Source organism: Numida meleagris, chromosome 6 (assembly GCF_002078875.1).
Source record: "Numida meleagris isolate 19003 breed g44 Domestic line chromosome 6, NumMel1.0, whole genome shotgun sequence".
NCBI classification, from domain to species: domain Eukaryota; kingdom Metazoa; phylum Chordata; class Aves; order Galliformes; family Numididae; genus Numida; species Numida meleagris.
Window position 1 is genome coordinate 247,782 of NC_034414.1, and position 19,740 is coordinate 267,521.

Genomic DNA, 19,740 nt, shown 5'->3' on the forward strand with positions numbered 1-19,740 from the left:
TGATAGCGCTTGTTGACATCGGTCATAAAAAATTACTTTCCTTGCTTGAAGACAACGGGGCTTAGTTGACACTGAACTTGTTTGTCAGAAATATTGCTCAAAATCTTGTGTAAAATATTAAATGAGTCCCTAACCCTCAAAATATGTTATATCAATTGTAGGTTCAGAATTATAGATATCAGACAATCTTATTCTTAACTTACATATACATAAACAAATATACCTGGCATTTAAGGTTCATTTTAAAAAAATAACCTTCCCAGACATGCTAGAGCATAGTTTTAAATTAAATTTTTGAAGAAACGCAAGTAATAGGAAAGATTATGTCCCAACGCCTCCTCTTCCTGTGCAATCTTGTTTCCAGTCACAAATCACAGTTTAAAGTAAAATAAAGAAAACAAGTGGATCAGGAATATAACTAAATAAATAGCCAGCACCGAAAACCTATTTGAAAGAGACAAGTCCCTACACAACCACGAGGCAGCATGCTGCCTTTCAACGGCCTTAAACGTCCCATTTTGAGCAGTGAGACCGTCCCAGACAGGTCAACACAAAAGACACTAAGCCCATATGCTTCCAAGGCCATCCTCAGGGCACAGAGAGAAAGCCTTTTCTGGGGGAGGAGGGCAATTTAGGAATCTTTGTTGATGATCCTGTAATGCTTCTGAAAGTCAACGTGTCAGACAAAATGTACTCCCGTCTCATAAAAGAAAGGTATAGTCTCAATCTGCTTAAAATTAAAATTTTATTTCTTTTGACACACATTGTCCAGAACTAATATTTAGAACTACGCTCATAAATTTTGCCAAGAGTGATGAAACGTGAGATTAAAAAATTAGTTTTTCTATTTATTTGCTCCAAAATAAGACCACACTATAAGATGGCGGAAAGACAGTCCTCTCAAAATCATAGAAGTGATTTGCTAAACACAAACAGAAAACAACTTTCTGAACGCGGTAAAGATGTGAGTCTACTTTTGAACGGTGCAGATATGTGGATACATGATGACACAAGAGTTTCAGTCAACTTCTACTGCTTGAATAAAACGATGCAAAGGAAATCATAAACACTCGGACTTGTAGAGGTTCCCAGAAGGAACTTCCTTTGCTAGCCAGACCTCTGAGGAGTTATGCCTATTAAAATATAAAGCTCTACCTTCTGTACCTGTTAGGTTAATAGAGCAAGGACATAGTAGAGCTGCTCCCACCAAACTACAATTCTTTACATGTTCACAAGGTTTGTTAGGGATATTCTACTGATCAGACGACATAGTCTAGAGTTCTGTAGCATTTATGAGAATTTATTCTAAAGATAAGAACGCAATTTTTACCTTCAGTTAGCTTTAGGTGTAGTTTCCTATTTAAGAGTTCTGCCAAAAATGTAAAGAGTTGTAAGACCGAAAAAAAAGGCAAATCGAGACTCGGAATTGCTAAGGGATCTACTGAGAAGTGCAAAAATTAACACTTGTGGAAAATTGACTTTACGTCACTTGTTCTTCACTATCTACAATTGTGAGACTGTGTAACAGCTCTGCTCCTTAAGCAGGTGTCACATATCTTGATGTGGCCTCAAGATCACCTTTTTTTTTTAGTAAACTAATATCCATGCAAAGCCTAATTCCTTGGCATTATTTTTTTCAAGAGTTTACAAGGCAGACTGGTATTAAACTGAGAAACATTCATCATAGAAAAAAAGGAAGCTGACCACAAATCAATACTTTCTTTATGAGAATAAAATCTCATGAGGCATTTATTATACAAGTACCATTTTCCTCCTCTGACAAGTAGTAATTTTACCTGCATTGGGAAAAAAATTTCCCATAGATATTACTAGCAGGCTTAGGATCTTCTCCCTTTCTACGTGGGCTCTTGGATGAGAACCATTAATATTTCTGTCTGCTTCCACAAAACATCTTAACAGAATATTTACCAACTGGATGTTCAGATTACTGGATTATTAGGAAAAAAGAGATTAACTATATTAAGACTTTTTGGCCGCAGCCTATGACTGACTTATACTTCCCGGTGAAGTTCTTGCTACCTACAAGGTCTTGTGCAAAATAAAGGATAAAAAGCGTATCTTAGAAATCTGAAGGAAAATGGACAATCCGTGCTACGTCATTTTAAGAAGTCTATTCTTTAAAAAATAGGCACTCTGCTCTCAGCACCCTAGAGCTGTACTGTGTTGCTGATAGACGCTGATGCAGTCTTCATCAGTGGAATACTTCGGATCACTCCCTAGCACCCTAGAACATCGATAGGTGGTTATAACCTTATTGGTGTCCACGAGGCCAGCTTCTCAGAAAAAGTAACAGGAGAAAACAATCTAAATGACAATGTATAAGGAACCGCTTGCTGATATCTGCTTGCCCTGCAAAGCTCAGAATGTCTTGAGATACAGCGTGCTATAGTAATGCACCTTCGCATCTTATTTCTGACTCGTTTCCATCAGCATTTAAAAAAAAAAATTACAAAATTGCTAACTCAACAGTTACTGTGTAGCATGAAATACATCTCCATCCAATACAGTCCTTTTCTAAGCTCCATTTTTTTTTTAAAACTTGACTTCAGCATTCAACTATTTATCAAACGTAACAAGGAATGTCAAAAGAATCAATAATGAAGACCTTATGTTTTAGAATACAGACCATTACAAGAAGAAATGGAAAGAGAAGCAGCAACAAAAAGAAAGCATATAAACAAAAATACAACAGTACACATCTTTCTACTGGAAACTACAAGAAATTATAATTTCAAAAACAGATTAAAAATGAGCAGGAGAAAGGAGCAAAACCAAAATGTGCTCCACGAGCTTTGTTCCTCTACCCTCCAGCCTTTTGACTCCTGAAAACAGAGAATTTTAAATTAACAGAGGAAAAAACAAGAGCAAAATACCTTGGTGAAGCTAAAACTAAGAGGTTCAAGGCTACAATCTCTGAACTAAAATGTGATTTTCCTAAGAGAATTTATTTTGAGGATAGTCTTGATGGAATTTATGAAATATTCCGGACAAAGCTGCCAGCGGTTTGAATTCAGCTGTCACAATTTGCTTCCTCATGGCATATTAATGCTCACATCATTAACGGAAGGCCGATGGTTTAAGAGGCCAGCATCTTTCCGTTGATGGTTGCCTTGTCTCTCTGAGATATGGATGTATGCACAGGACATATAAAATATAAATGTACGTCGGGCAGCTTAACGACTGTGCTGGTAATGAGCTCCAATCTTGCAAGCGGGCAGAAATGGGCCATGTTAGGGCCCTACTGTCACGCAAGGATCCCCAGATGAGTGCAGGGAAGAAATAGCTTCTCAGATACAATAACAAGAGACTACTACCAAAGCTCTGACCTTCTTTCTGGCCGCTCATTCTCTCCTTGCCTCTCCGGAAGCCCTGAAAGGCTCTGAGGAGCACAGACAACAAATTGCTCTCCGATGCTCCTCTTAATGGCACAGTCATCTACATGGAGTGCTGGAAAGCTGACAGGAAAACTAGAAAAGCTTTTGTCAGCCACTCCCTGAAAGCAGGAATGGGAAGGAAGGAAAGCAGAGCTCGATACATTACACAGGTACCTGGGTCACAAGGAGTGACCCGATCAGGAGCCAGATGAAAATAAGTATTTGCATGGTAGGGAAGTCTAGTCATAAAGTCTGCTCGTCCTTGGTGGGGTGCACACGTGACTCCTTCATTCCCAACATCTGCCATTGCAGGCATCAATACAGAGCACGATACACAGCGACGGTCCAAAAGAAAACAATGAGCAAAAGAGAGAGGGTTTGTCTACATCGAATCCTAACTTTGTTCAATACTTCATTTTCCACAGCATTTCCCGGAGACAGAGAGAAATACCCTCGGAATCCTACAGTAATTTTACTCCTTTTAGTTGCCCGTTCAGGAATCGACCAATGAAGCTGGTCAGAAATGCTCCAGATGGGGACTCTACCACGGGAAATCCAAACGCTCACAGGAGCAGAATTTTCTTGAAATTTTACCAACTCTTCTAAGCAGTCACGCTAATGGAACTTCCAAATTAGCCTATTAAGAGCTCCAATTAAAAAAAAAAGTGATTGGCAGTAGAAACAAGTGAAGAATTATCAATATCAGAAAGAAAATTGAAGTAATTATATCCTAATTATTCCACCTCTGCACAGCACTTTCCATTGATGTCTTAGAATCCAAGCCTTCTGCAAACCTCAGCATGAACAGCTTCAGTGTTCGCTGGTAACATTTAGAAACGAAACCAACATGACTCCTTCTAAAACATTTTTTCTACAGCAGAATTAACAAAATCCACAGCACAGGCTTTTTGTTCTTGGTCCTGTCGATGGACTCTAAACTTCAAAAGCCATCTTTATTTTTTCCCCCTACCTCATGGACGGGCATCACATTTCTACTTCTTCTACTCCCTTTTTGAACAATTTTGCCTTACGAGTTTTGTGTTTTTACAACTGATGGTTCTACATTCCAAAAGGAAAGGAAAGGCTCAAGACATTCCTGAATTTTGAATCTTACGGGGCATACCAGCATGCCTGCCTAGAAAATAACAGAGATGAACTAAAGAGAAGAGCTGTATTAAAACTCTTCTGGTTTGGAAAATATCCTCTCTACTGCTCAGTGTATTACTAACATTGCCCATTCTCATGAGCCACAGGCATCGTGTCCTTGTAAAATGAAACGTGGTAAGCAAATAGCACAAACCAGTTTTTATATTCACCTTTACAAAAACATCCAGTTTCTAGTTGTTTCCCAGTTGTCTCTCTTCTTCCTGGAACTTGACGCACTGTTTTGTCAAGAAGTCGTACGTCTAACGCTGTTACTGATGGTGCTTGTCACTCACCATCCACACCAAAGAGGCTTGTTCTTTTTGTTACAAGACTTCCAGAGCAGAGCAGCCCGGGGCTACTCTCAAAGAATTTTAAACGACTGCAAGACCGGAGCAGAGACTGTTCACCTCACACAGAACTCAGCGCTCGTAAAAATGCTTCTCTAAGTTGAAGGAAGATTTGTCCTGAAGGCCTTTCTCAGCCACCAAAGCTGGGGCCCATTACTCACTCCAGAACCACCACACCACAACTGGACACACAAGCACAGGCGGGGACCAAGATGGCAAACGAGCTGGCAGACCCCAGACGGACCTCACGTCTGGTCACTAGGACAGCTGGCTCAGTCACAGAGAGCTCAGGTTCCTCTGCCCGGCATTTGTCTGTGGAGCATCCACTGCTAAACAAGTAGTTACTGCTGCTGCTGAGTGCCCTGCATTGCCCTAGCTTTCAGTACAATTCCGCTGCAAGTATTTGGCATTAACGTCACTGCTGGTCACCCAGCCAGCTGAGTTATCGGAGAACCTCTCTAGTTCTACAACCACCAAAACCTCTGCATTTCTTCCCCTAGGTTCTGACAAAATTAAGCATTCAACTCACAAAGCGTGGAAAATAATTACGGCATCTAAATGTGATGTAGACGTTTTATTTATTTTTTGAGCACAGAATAATTACTTATTTGTGCTAGTGTATTCCATTTTAACTGATGTTTTCAGCATGAAAATCAGTCAGAAACCCAATATATGAAGATAATGAAAAGAAGACAAAATCAAGAGAACCCATTGACCAATAAATATCCCAAACGCATTTAGGATAACTTCAAAGTATAACTCATAGCCAGGCTTCTTAATTATCTACAAAGAAGCAGCACATCAGTAGCATAAATATATTCATTGATAACACAGGAGCTCCAAAGCAGAGCTGACGATGACCACGGAATGGCAGAGGTTGGAAGGGACCCCTGGAGGTCAGCGGTCCCAGCCCCTGCTTGGGAAGGGCCACGCAGAGCATCTGGGTCACCCCATCACCACATCTGGGCTCAGGGCTGGAGCCCCCACAAGCTCCGCAGGCAACCTGCTCTAGTGCTCAGTCACTCTCCTTTTTAATCCTCTTTTGCCAAAAAAAATACATTTTATAGGAAATACTAAAATTGATTTCATTTCTTGTTTAGCTTCACTCCTATTTATTTCAAATCTGTCCTCCTCTTCCTACTTTATAACACTCCAATTACTGAAAATGTCACCAGAGCTCTATGAAAACCTTCCAGATGCAAACAAATAATTGCTGGTTAACTAAGCAACGGACAGTAATTTGCTGCTGCATTATTTGCTGTATACAATCAATCTCATACTTATTTCTTGATTTACAAAATAAAATGAAGTCGGAGAAGCTCCTGTCCCACAGCAGAAAAAAAACAGTAAGGGGGCACTGATCCCTAACAGCACATTATATTCACTTCAGAGTAGTATCCCACAATGTAGTTCATCCACACATCAAATTCCCAGGCATCCACGGAATTCCCATTGCTCTCAGTGGGGTATGTCAGGCTGCTGTGTCGACTGCATCCGTAACATCTCTTCCCCCCCCCCCTCCCAATGTTATGTTCAAACTTACTCAAGCTAGTTTCCAAATCAGATGCCATGAAATACCTTTGAGCCCAACTGGCTTTCAGGAAGGACAGCAGTCTTGACAAGTGCTTTCTTATGACAGCCTGGTTTCCCAGTCAGTTTATCCATATTACTTAGATGCTGGATTTCTATAACAGCAAGTCCTAAGTTCTGCGCTTCTGAAAACGTGAATTATTAATAGCAACACGGTTAAGCTCCTGTACATTATTCATTTATTCCCATCTGAGCATCTGAAAATCTTCTCCTCCTTTTTCACTCAAGCCTACGTGCAAAGGAAGCTCCCAATAGCAAGAGCAATACATCCCTGCTGCCTGAGAAAACAACAGCGCCTCATTATTGCAATATAAGCAAACTGCCAAGCAAATCAAGTCTTGGAGCATCCCCAGATGCTCTGCCCCCACATCCCAGAGAGTCTCCCGCAGCCCTGGACATAGTTGTAGGAAATAATTGACTTCTCAGGCTAAAAGACTCCGTGCTTTAAAAAAAATAACAGTTTTAGATATCTAGCGTCGGCTTGTTAAAAGATTTAAGTCCCCAAGTACATTGAATTCCAATACTTTCTAGACAGCATTATGAGAACAGCTCCTAACAGTTACTGCACATTAGGGATCCAAGCGCTATTAACCATCCTGACGGAATACTTGCCTGCATCTTGGAAAATTAAGCCATCCAAAGTCCCTCGGGTGCTACAGCATTGAGCGGGATTTCACCTAGACAGATTGGAAGTGCCAGCCTTCCTCTACAAAAGGATCAGTCTACAATCAGCCTTCAGAGATCCCACAAGCGTTCACTGAACACTTGATATATACTCCATTTTTCATGTATAGATTGATCCCTTGTCTTTAAAGGTACCAACAAAATCTACGTTTTCTGCATAAGACTCCCCCCAAGCCTCTCCACTCAGAGAATTCGGAATCCAGCAATGTATTTCACCAGGTTTCGTTTCAAAGCGTGATGTCAACAAAACCACAAGCCTTTTAAGTGAGGTACACAGGTTTTGCATTTGTGTTTTAGCTGAAGGATCCAGCTTTTGCAGTGCATTCAGACACGCACATTTCCACATTCACATGGCACCTGCTTGTTTTTCCATCTCACGTCCTTGGCTCTGTGCACAGTGGCATTCAGTACTTCTCACATCCTAACAGAACAATCTTTAACAGCCAAAGGCTATCTGCTTCTATCCGTTACTTTGTCCCCTTTCTTTTGGCAGCTGACTCGGAAGTCAATAGCATTGCTATATACACAGTTCAAGATGCTCTGTCTGTATTCAGGACCTGGCATTATTTTTTATCTCTGCCTGTCTATCCACCTACCAGTTCTGTCTCTCCGCATCGTGACTCACCTTGCCATGTTCTCTTTTGTTTACCCTCTGGTGCTTTAAAACTTGCTCCCCGTAACCATCCAATACATTCACGAAGTTTGGACCTCGTTAGGATTGCCTGCTTCTTCTACCATTTCATAGCTTAATTCCATTTGCTCTTTTGTTGCCATTTTTTCATACCATGAAATTCCTTGTAGAATAATTGCACAGAAAAGAAAGCTAATGGACTGCCACACAATAGCAAGGAGATAATAAGAAAAAGGACTTGCTTTTCCTGAAAACGTGATTAATGATTTGAGAAAACTACATCATTAAAAGCATTAACTGCACTGGTTTCACAAAGCAGAAGGAAAAAAGGGCAAATGGGGCACACATCACACCTTCCGGGTTAGAAAGACACACCGAGGAAGTTCCTCAGCAAACAAAACAGAAAGGTGTAAGTAATTTCTTTTGAGCAAGAGTAACTCTAAGAACTCAGACAAGCAGTGACATTTCAAACGCTTTCCAGCTCCAAAGCTTGCCATCATCACAACAGTTATCTGGAGCATGCATGACTAGTAACTGGGCTGCAATTATGAATTTTTCAGCGGAGATTTGTGAGCGCTCTACTTTCTTCTGTCGATGCACGCTCTTGGAGTCACCAGCGCTACACTGAAATCCACTAAGAACTGCTGCTGAGAAGCAAGAAAACCCATCCATCTTATCGTTCTGTGTTGTTACTAATACAAAAACAAACACCATACGGCGGCACGCTGCTGTTCAGTAGTGATTTTTGCAGATAATCTTCATCTGGGTTACTCTTCAAACCACACTCCCTTTCCCAGGGAGCCAGTTCAGCATGCTTCCACGGCTTCTGCTTTTTCAAGAGATCCTACCTTTAAACAGAGCCAAGAGTTGCATCCTGAGTGTTGCTTTTCCCTGATGTTTGCACACTGGAAGTGACCCAAAAACATAACTAAGAAATTAGCTTCTCCAAAACCCCATTTGAAGTTGACAAATGAATCGGGAATGAGATCGTGACCTCAGCAGTCAGACAAATGAGCAACTCCTCCCTTCGGCTGCACTGGCTTCAAATCTTCATATGACAGATGATAACTCACACTGAGGTAGACCCGGAATCTCATTCTGAGCAAACACATTGCACACATTGAGGCTCGGAGTTGTTAAAACATGTTGCTACACACTGTAGCTTAGTTTTGAATTACACTCATCTTCAATAAATAATCTATCACAACATATGTTTTAGGATGTACAGAAGCGAACCTGTTATAAAACAAGCACGGTGAAGAGAATATAGGATTTGATCCTTGGTTATGCCATATATGTACCATGCTTTCTGAAAAGCTCATCGAGTGTCCAAGCCAAGACAGCATGGCCACTATCTCCGCCATAGATAGGTCCAAGCAGAAAACCAGAGACCTTCCTGTAGTTGAACCAGTGTGGATTTTGCATAGTTACTTTCTGCTATGACGGCATACCTCAAATACAAGCGGCTCTTTCCTCCCTACTTTTCAGTGAAAAAGACATCACTCCTTTCTCAGTTGCTACTTAGCAGGCTGCAGAGCTTGGGACTCGGGTATCTGGGCACTCCTCATTGAGGCAACCCTTCCGTTTGCCACAGCTGAAGTCATCAAGTCCACTTAACTGTAGAATGTTAATTTCAGAAATCCAGTGAATTATGACATTGTTACAAATACTCTATTTGATCTACACTGTCCTTTGTTTCATTTATCTTCCTCATATAGCAGATTTCAAAAAGGAAAAAAAAAAAGCAGAACGAATCAACCAAAATAGGAAGGCAGAGCTGGCACTAGTGATTTTGTAGCCATGTTTAACGAAACATAAATGAGAAAACAAGAATTCTAAAGCAAACCAGTGCTGTTGGGGGATGGCCAGTGTTGACAGCGAGGGAGATTTGGAAAGCTTGAGAACAGGTACAAGATTTGTCCACAGCTAATCCTGCGGACAAGGATCCACCCTCTATCTGTGGATAGATGTATCGAGCTGAGCTTAAATCACGATGTAGGAAGCTAATGACCAGGCATCTTACCAAAGAGTCATCGTCTGAAGCCAGACAGCAGAGTTATGTCACCAACCACCAATCTCAGATTTCCTTTAGTTTCTCATTCTACAGATTCGCTCAGAGAAGAGTAAGACAGTAACAAGACTCCTACAACACTCACGCATCTGCATAATAGAAGGTTAAACATCTCACAACAGTACAATCTGGAATAAAAAGACATATTATGGGTCCTTCTAGGATAGCTGACTGAAAAAAGGTGAAGTGCACCTTACACCGTGTAGCTGTACCCGACAACTAATGTATGAGAAAACAGATTCCAGTGTAAACGTGATCAAAAATTGGGCCTTGCGTCTCAGCACACCGCTAGAGCATTATCAATGGCACTGCTTGAAAATGGCATCGTTGTAAGGGAGTGTATTAATAGCTGTGTTGCTCTCCGCTTTCAGAGTCAGGAAGAGGACAGCTTTGAGATTTTCTGAAGATGCCGCTCTCCTCCTTGGAATGCAAATGAAAGAGCTGAGCCATAAAAATGCTTTTCCTCACGCTGACGGGAAAACTTGTTCTTTCTGCTCCTAAGAACAATGTATAAAAGTCACACTTTCTTATGAATTTGCCTAGAACAGAACTGCATTTCTAGTAATTTCAGCAAGCTCTGTGCATTACTAATTGTATTGGGTCCACCAGTGCCACTCAAGTGTCCAGCTTCCTTGGAGAATTACACACGAAAAGCTTAATTAGAAGTCCAAGTTTCTGCATACTGAGAACTCCAGAGGAATATATATTAAAAAATGAGATCTTTACAAACCCTCATTGAAATGCACAACTGGAACGCAAATTAAATTCACAAGTTACTCTATGAAGAATTCGAGTCATTAAGATCTTAAAATTACAGTAATAAAATAACAACAGCAGAGTAGTTCTGCTCCTCTCCAAAGCTCAGAAGCGTTTCTAGAGGGCAGTAAAGGAGGCAACAAGTGCTACCGTGCAGGGAAAAGGACTGCGGCTCCGCAGAGATCACAGAATCGTTAGGATTGCAAAGACCGCTAAAAGCATCAAGCCCAACCATCAACCCACCGCTCAACCCAGCCCTCTGACCATCCATTCTGCGCTACAACTTCAGAGCGCTCACGTAAGAAAGAAACAAAATGTCTTTTTTTTTTTCCTGGTCGGCTCTAGGAGTACATCTTCTGCAGCGATCCCTGATGTGCTCAGAAGGCAGGCGGCTTCGAGGCCAATCCCCCGAGGAGCTCAATCAGCTCAAAGAACAGAAGCAGCGCACGCTGAAGTTGCCTCGTGCCTTCCTGTGCTGTTACACAGCTTGAGCAGAGAGGATGAGAAGCACCTCAAGCCACGCACTGGATTTTCATCTGCAGTTTGTGTCCTTAAAGCTCACGCGCAGTGCTGAAAGCGGCTCAGTTTACAGCATGAACGTATTTTCTTTTATTTCTCCCAGCCTCATACTCTTTCATTAAAAAGCTTTGATAAAGGTATTAAAAAGAACAACAGCAGGCAATAAGAGCACCCGGCAGAGCGTGCAGGAAATTGCAGACTCTGTACCAGGACTGAAGATACAAGTATTAAACTTTAAAGCATCATTATTGCCTTGACCTACACCCAAAATGTAGGTTTGAGCTTCTGGCAGGCCAGAAACATTACAGCCCACTCGCTACCAAGCACCTGCCTCTTCCAAACCCCAGGCTGCCTTTCCTTCTGAAGCACAGCACTTTCCAGTAAAGTTTCCTAATGAATCAGGCACTGCTTTGCACCACTCCTGTATCCATTCCAAACGCCACAAAGTCTACCATAAGGCCGCTGTACACTTTTACGCCCTTCATTTAAAAGAATATTATTCCATCGTGATCGAGATCAACTACCGAATCCCAGCCAGCTGCCTTTCCCCGGCATTGTTCAGCCACAAGTTGGTCACCCACATCCTCCTTGTCTTCAGCAACGCTGTCTCATTCTTTCTAGTCCTTTCTGGATAACTGCTTATCAATCAGTACTTTTAAGCAAAACTGTGTATTAGTATCTCAGGACAGAGATTTTTCAGTTCTAAACAAATGAGAAACATTTCTTACTGTTTCCCTCTGACATAATTCTTACAGAGACCGTAGTTTGAACGGCCTTCTGAAGAGATCGAGGTGCAATGGAGCATAATAATAAACATAAATAATTGAAGGTACATCTTTGAGAATATTACTGAGGAAAGTTATTTCGGAAAAAGCAGCTCCTGCCACAACAGAAGTCAAAAATAGCAACCAAATACTCCACAGATGGCTCAGCAGATCTAATGCACTGCTGTGCAGACGTGGATTAGTCTACCTCCAGGACACTGCTCTTTTTGACAGAGATACCTTCAGATAGGAACAGCAAACCCCAAGTAGAACGAGATGCTTTCTTCAAATCTGAGTGCCTTTTTCTAACACTGCATTGTGCTGTAGTGCTGCTTTTGGAAACAAAGGGTTTCACTCCTCGTATGCAACCCACAGAAGGAGCAAGACAAAACCACGCCGGCACATTTCAACGGCAGCCTCCCACTGCAAACACCTCCTCACTCTATCAAGAAGGGAAAAGAAAAAGAAAGGAAAACAAACTCCACCCAGAAACACATCCCTGGGGTAAAAATGCCATTTTCTCAATTCTCCTCACTGTTGAGGACTCCCCTACACCCAACAACCTGGTGAACCTGCTCCTGTATCTTCCAAGCCTGGGAAAGCTGGCATTGGTACAAACACTGCTGCTCGTCTTCTCAGCTGCAGAAAAGCGCTCAGAGCAGGGAAACAAAATGCTCCCTAACCCATTCCATCTCCATCATAAACGTTACATCTCTGAATACTACATTGTCTGGCAGCAGGCACACAACCTCTGCATCAAAAAAGGTTAAAATACCTTTTCTTTTTTCCCACCAACTATCGCTTTTATTGCTTTACATCTTTCCCATTGGATTGAGAACCTACATCAAAATCATTCCCTTTCAATTCCCCAAAAGAAACGAAGCTCAGACTTAATGCAAGTGAAGCATGCAAGGCACAGCTGCGATGGGCAGTTGGCCATTTCACGAGGATTACCACTGATTCTCTAAAATAGGCAATGTAGGGCACTGTTTTCAGAGCATCTAGAAAGCAAATCGCACATTCGGTCAAAATCCAAGCAGCAGCAAGTTCGAAAAAACACTGACTGAAACCAGGAGAATGGCATAAAATACAAAATGTGGGGAAACTAAAGAAAACGCCTCAGAGCGTGCTGCTGAGAGATCAGTGCCCACCAACAACAGGGCCCTGGATTCTCCACTTGTTTTCAATTCCCTGTGATTAGATCAGGACTTCTTCATGGTGATTTATGGTTGCTTGGTTTTCCCGCAGCCTTTTGCCCACGATTACAAGCTGTCCTGCCCCATGCCCTGAAGCAGTAGGTTGAGAACAAGCCAAGACTCTACGCCCTCAGGTACATTCAGAACACAATAGGTAAGCTTATCAGGAAAGCGATGCGCATCCCAGTCAGCAGCGTGCAAGCTACACAGCTTCCTAGGAGCATTCTTCTCAAGGCCTCGTTGCTGGTTGGACACCTTACTCGGGATTGCTGCAGGCAGAAGGAGAACACAGCAACCATCTCTTTCTCACTACGTCACTGGTTCAAAACACGACATTACTATGGAGTTTCACGACACCCACAAACATCGGATTTCTTAAATCCTGCCGTGCAGCTCGGTTTGAAGCAATTCAGTAGCACCCCTGAACTCGCATAGGATGAAGCTCGTTTTCAGGTATTCCTCCCCTCCCCCCAAATGATTACAGAACAGCTGAATGGCTTCTGAAGAGCCTCGGCAAGGACTCTAGAGCCAGCCCGTCACTGCTGTAATGTAACAGGATGGGTTTTAGTAATCAGAATTTCCAAAAAGGATTTATACCGTGGCTCCGAGTCACTCCATGCTTCTATAAACATCCACGACGCGTGGGGGGGAAAAAAAAATATTTCTTTTTCTACTATTAACTTTGCTCTTGACAAATGAGACCGCTTACAACTTGTAAGAGCACCGCTCATTACTGCACACGAGACGGGACGCAAATGCAAAACGCCTGCAGCCAGGAACTAAACCAATCACGGAATTACCTGCACAGCATAAGGGCTTTCAATTTATGGATTTCTCACCGACCGTTCAAACAAAAGAGCTCGAATGAGGTAAAATCCAATAAGCAAGCCTGTGACTTGTATCTGAAGAGTGCCACGTTAAACCAACACTTATCGCAGACCGTATTTCAAGGGAGAAAGAACTGGGTAACAGCTGAAACGTGCTGGTGACAAATAGAATCTCCATTTCGTCTCATCGGACGGTGGAGAAGTAGGAATAAGAAAACACAGAAAAACAAATTTTACCTCAAAGATTATGTAAAAAAGCGAGAGGCGGTCGAGAAAACCATTATTTCTTTTTTCCCCGACGACGTGCAGCAACGGCTCGACAACACCTCGACAACACCTGCCGCCACAGCTGCACGTTCGCCTTGGCCTGCGTGCCGGCAGCAAGCCCCAGCCCGCCGCCCCGCTCCCAAGCCGGCAGCCCCCACACGGAGCGCGCCGCGAGGACCGCGCCGGAGCGGAGCGGGGCAGGGCGGCAGCGTGCGGGCACCGCGCACCGCCCGAGCGGAGGGCACCGCGCGCAGCTCCCGAGCCCGAGGGCCGCCACTGACCTTTCTGCTGCCTGAAGGACTGGATGGAGCCCGAGTGATGGACCATCTTGGCGCTCGGCGGCCCGCCGGCTCCCGGCCCGCCGGCTGCGGGGCGGTGGCAGGGGGCGGGAGCCCGGCGGCACGGCCCGCCCCAGCCCGGCTCGGCCCGCCCCGCAGCCGCCGCCGTTGCCGCGGTAACGGGTAATGGCGATGGCGGCCTGGCGGGAAGAGGCGGCTCGCGCCCGACCGCGCCTGAAGCCGGGCTCCGCTTTCCCGCCTCCCCGTAACCCCTTCTCTTGTGGAGAAATCGGGGATTACAGGTGACGTTACGGAAAGCTGAGTGCACAAGTTGCTCCTCCTTTAGAAAGTCACAGATGCCTTTACACCTATAGAAGTATTTCAGCCTCTCCCTCCTTGTTGTGACACTATGAACTTATGTCATGCCCTCAGCTTTATACATTTGTAGCTTAAAGCTCAGAGGCTGAATGAGACCGGAAACCATTTTTCACCAAAAAAAGACACTGAATCGCACATTCAGGTCCTGATAAGGCCCATTTCTGTGCTATTACTTACCTCATGTCCCCTTTCTCCACAGTGTATGCCAAGAGGATAATTCCAGATACTGAAAGATGCAAAATGATGAACTTGAACTCCTTTCTCTGCCTCCCTGTGTGCGTTGTTCGCTCTGCTTGCACTGCAGTGAGCTCCGTGGTAGTATCGCCCAACTTCTCTTGAATGTTTTGTTTCCAGTTTCTCTGATCAAGGAATCACAGAACCGCACGGGTTGGGAGGGACCTCAGGAGATCACCGAGTCCAACCCAAATGCTAAAGCAGGTTCCCTACAGCAGGTCCCACAGGCCGGCGGCCAGACATGTGCCTGATCTCTCTAGCGAAGGAGACTCCACTACCTCCTGTTCCAGTATCCCGTCACCAGCACAGTACAGATGTTCTTTTTCTCCTTGGGTTTGTATGCAACTTCCCGTGTTGCAGTTTCTGCCTGCTGCCACTTGTTCTATTGCTTCCTGCCGCTGAAAAGAGTCTGGTCCCATCCACTTGGCTCCCACACTTTACACATTTATACACAGTGATGAGAACCCCTATCAGCCTTCTCTTCTCTGGAGTCCCAGCTCTCTCAGCCTTTCCTCGTATGCGAGATGCTCCGGGCCCCTAATCATCTGTGCGGCCCTCTACTGGAGTCTATCCAGGTCTCTCTGAATGGCAGCACAGCCTTCTGGTGCGTCAGCCGCTCCTCTCCACTTGGAATCATCAGCAAACGTGATGAGAGCGCACTCTATCCCTGCAAGTCATCACTTACCTCGATCCTCCTATATTTGGTCAGTTGCATGCTCAGCCCAAAGTTCCGCCCCACTTCCAGCACCGTGTAGGGATACATGCATTATTTACTTGACAGAAGGGAATTGAGGCACCTACTGTAAACTAAGCAGCTAGTGGCAAAACCTCTTCAGTTCCTTCCAAGCCTGGAGGTCCGTCTGCACGTTGGAAGGCGCACCACGCTTTTTGTCTGATAGTAAAGCAAAGCCAGAACTTTCCCATAGTTCACTGAGGTTTATAGTATGCCATCTGCTTGACAAACTGTACGTTTGCCACCCCTTACTGCAGGCCAGTCTGTAACCATGGAATTAAGCTACTTGGTTTCACTGCAGTTAAACAGCAACTGTTGAACACTTCTTGAGGATGTTCTGGTCTGCAGTGGAAACATACTAAACAGCTGCCTATAGCCCGATACAGACGTACAAGGGCTATCACGGGTAGACAGATAAAAATGCATCCGTACCGCAGAGGTATTCTCCAGGAATTTTTTCTAGAGTATACCAGATGTCACTGTTAAGTCAGACACAACTGACAGGTCCAACTGTTACTGTAATTCAAGGGGAAAGAAGAAGAAAATGAGCACTTACTTCCTCTACATCTTATTTTTGTTTTTTGTTGTTTTGTTTTTTTATAAACAGATGCAAGTGGTTTGTTTTCAGTTTCAGAAGAGACGCAGAAGCTATGGTGCTGTGAAGAAGTTATCCCACTCGTTTGTCAGTCTCTGGAGGCTTCCTGCATACTGAAGAGAAGAGAGGAGGCATTCCTCCGCGCTCCTGCAACCTCAGGAAATCTGCTTCCAAAGCTGCCGGGAGCAGCTCTTTCCTACTGAGGGACAGCGCTATCGGTGTTGCGCAGCAGGCTGAAGCGAGACAAGCCGAGTAGCTAAGCTGGCTGTTATTGACCGACCGGCGCTGGATCAGAAGGAACAGACCAAAAGATGTAGAATTAAGTCCTCGTTCTTTACCTGCAAGCTTTAGTTCTAACAGTAGGATGAATAAGTAGGGAGTAAAACCCACCACCTGAGAGTCTCCAGGGAAAGAACAGAAATATAATGCACACTATAAACGTAGCCATAAACAAACATATGAAGTCCACGAACAGCAGGTGTGTTCCTCACCTTAATAGTGTAAGCCTTCCAAGGTTGTAGGCCAGATTTATTTCTCCAGAAGACCTCGGCCACTGCCTCTGACTTAGAGGTGAGGTAGGAGAGCAACGCGCTTCCCGATCCCTTCCACACCGGAGGAAATCAGGAGGAGGACAATTATCTGCTCTTGTGCGATAATAACCTACAAAATGCTGAGGGGAAAAAAAGGTGCTAGCAAGTAGAACTACAGTCTGGAGTTGTTCTCTCCTACGCCCTCAGAACAGAGGCTGTCAGCTACCGGGTACTCAGGGCCATCCATCCAATTCCAGAGACCTAGAGAGAGAGTTACTGAGCTCGCGAATTCAAACGGATTCATCCAACTCTTTTAGCACACACGGTGATAGATAAGGAGAGCAAGAAGGGCTAAGGTAGCGCTCAGAAACTCGGCAGAGGAATTAAACCTGAGAACAGAAAAGAGTTGTTTTTCTACTTGTTCCTTAGGCATAAAGCTCTGTTCCTAGCAACAGATAGTACGTATGTGTGAGACTACAAAGATGACTGCAGCTGAGGGTAATGTCTGCAAAGAGAAGTAAAAATACCTCTGCAGAAGTGGTTTCCATGAAATCCTTGACAATGTCAACCGAGTAAGCTCGATAGTGTTCAAACATGATGATATCACAATGTAGAAAGCTAATTCTTGGGAAAACGATAAAAATTGATCCAGTTTTGATAATATTTTTAGAGTGCAGATAACAAAGCAGCTAAGAATTGACGGCTAAGAAATTCAGGAAATGCCTAAATTCTTCAGCTTCATATACATGAACTATTTTGTTTCCGAAGCTTACAGTAAACTCAATTATCTGCACTCACATTCACTCACTAATACTCTGTTGTTTGAAGTCGTTAGTCATATGAAGCTAAGACTTACGTTATCCCCCCTGTAACATTTTATAAACCATTTTTGAAACAGATCGTAACTCTGGACTCAATGAAAAGATCAGAACCAACCAAAACTAGACTTAAACCCTCTCACTCTGTAATCACCGCAACTAAAATTACACTTCAAAAGCTGAAAGGTCAAGTACTTATGCCAATTAATACATTTCACACAGAAATGCAGCCATCTCAGAAATTGTCATCAGCTGTTACCTATTGCCCAGAAAGAAAACTAAGCTTCCTCCAGCCAAAACTCCTGAGGTTCAACAAGAGCAAGATACTGCACCTGGAAAATCTCCATCTATCAATTCAGGCTGATGAGAAGGACCTGAAAGTTACAGGAAACACCAGCCTGAACACCAGCCAACGGTGCACTCGCATCCAAGTAAGGCAAACCCTGGGAGGAACGTGGCCAACAGATCAGAGGGTTATTGCCCTCCTTCACTTGGCGCCACTGGAGCTGCACACGCAATTCTGCCTAGCTTTGCCCCTCCACACCCTCTCAATTCAGGAATGGTGTTGAAAAACTGAGTGGCTGTTCTACAGACCTCCTCCAATGTGGTCAGGAAGCTCTAATACTTAAACAGCGAGAAGCTAAGGAAACGGAGCTCATTTAGTTGGAAGAATCAACCAGGGAGTTCTAGAAGCCTACAACTACTTGAAAATCAGCTCAAAAGATGGCAGTACTAAACTTCACTCCGTGCTAGGAGATATTGTTAATTAGAACACCTACATATTGGGACACGCAAGGTTCAGACTGGACATCAAGAAAAACAGTTACACTATATTGGTAACGCAGCATAAGCGAGACCCACCACCAAAGTGGTGGAATATCTGTTCTTGAAGATTTCAAAATAATCCTTGACCAAGCTACGTCTGACCCAGATTAGTAATGGCAACGGTAAAGCTTCTGAACAGGAGGCTGGATTACATGACCTCCAATGGTTGTTATAAAGCATACAATAAAAAACGAAGGCAGGGAAGCTGGAAGTAGGCAAATTCAAATCCGCTGGAAGCAAATTCTGAGTTGTTATTCAATTGAAATATGAAGTTATGCAACTGTTCTTCCTGTAACTGTAACAAAGGACTATATTCAATATATGCCTATGCCACTCATCATGGCACGACATAGGAGGATCATAGAATCGTTACAGTGTGAAAAAGCCTCTGAAGTCATCTAGCCCAACCATCCACCTACCACCAACATTGCCCACTAAACCACGTTCCTAAGCGCCACATCTCCTCTTCCCTTAAATGCCTCCAGGGACAGGGATTCTGACAGCTTCTCGGGCTGCCTCTTCCAGTGCCTGACCATTCTATTGAAGAAGACATCTGTCCTATTATCCAGCCTTTCCTGGTGTAACTTGAGGCCATTCCCTCTCAACCTATCGCTGTTACCAGGGAGAAGAGGCCGATTCCCACCTTGCCACAACCTCCTTTCAGAGAGCTGTAGACAGAGGTCGTTATAGAGAGCAAGATGATGCAAAATGGCCAGTTTGAACAATATGTAGTATAGATAGTGAATACGTAATATACACAACTCAAAAGGAAATGTCCTTTCACAAGCATACGCATTTCCAACATCCCGAGAGAGTGAAATTTCTGACAAATTTGTCAGAAGATCTTTGAGTATACCAGGGTGAATTCCTTCTTCAAAAATGTTGTCTCACTGAGGGCACTAGATGTTTAGAGCAGCATGAAAAATTATTTTATTTCAATAAACTTAAAATGTGTGAGAAAATAATAGTTAGAGTAATGTTGAGCCCAGCTCTTGCAAGGAGGACACTTCCCTACCATTTTAAAGCTCTACAATACAAAATTCATCTTGATAGACATTTACTGGTTTTCTTTAGTAGAAAAGTACAGTTATTTGAAAATCTTCTTCTCTTACTGAAACATGTAGAAATTTTGCCACAGACACGAGCACACTGAGGA

The 19,740-nt window shown here is 43.5% G+C and overlaps 1 protein-coding gene across 7 annotated transcripts in view; it reads right to left on the minus strand.

Annotated features, from left to right (window-relative positions):
- ANO3 (anoctamin 3) overlaps positions 1–19,740 on the minus strand; it is a 274,762-nt gene that overhangs the window by 213,293 nt on the left and 41,729 nt on the right. The window contains exon 1 of one of the 7 annotated variants that reach the window (XM_021402283.1): positions 14,475–14,586. The exons of the other annotated variants lie outside the window; for them this stretch is intronic. Within the exon in view, the coding sequence (XP_021257958.1) occupies positions 14,475–14,520 (46 nt within the window). The 5' untranslated portion in view covers positions 14,521–14,586. Of the gene's footprint in view, positions 1–14,474; positions 14,587–19,740 lie in introns of those variants that run through there. 7 annotated transcript variants of the gene reach the window in all.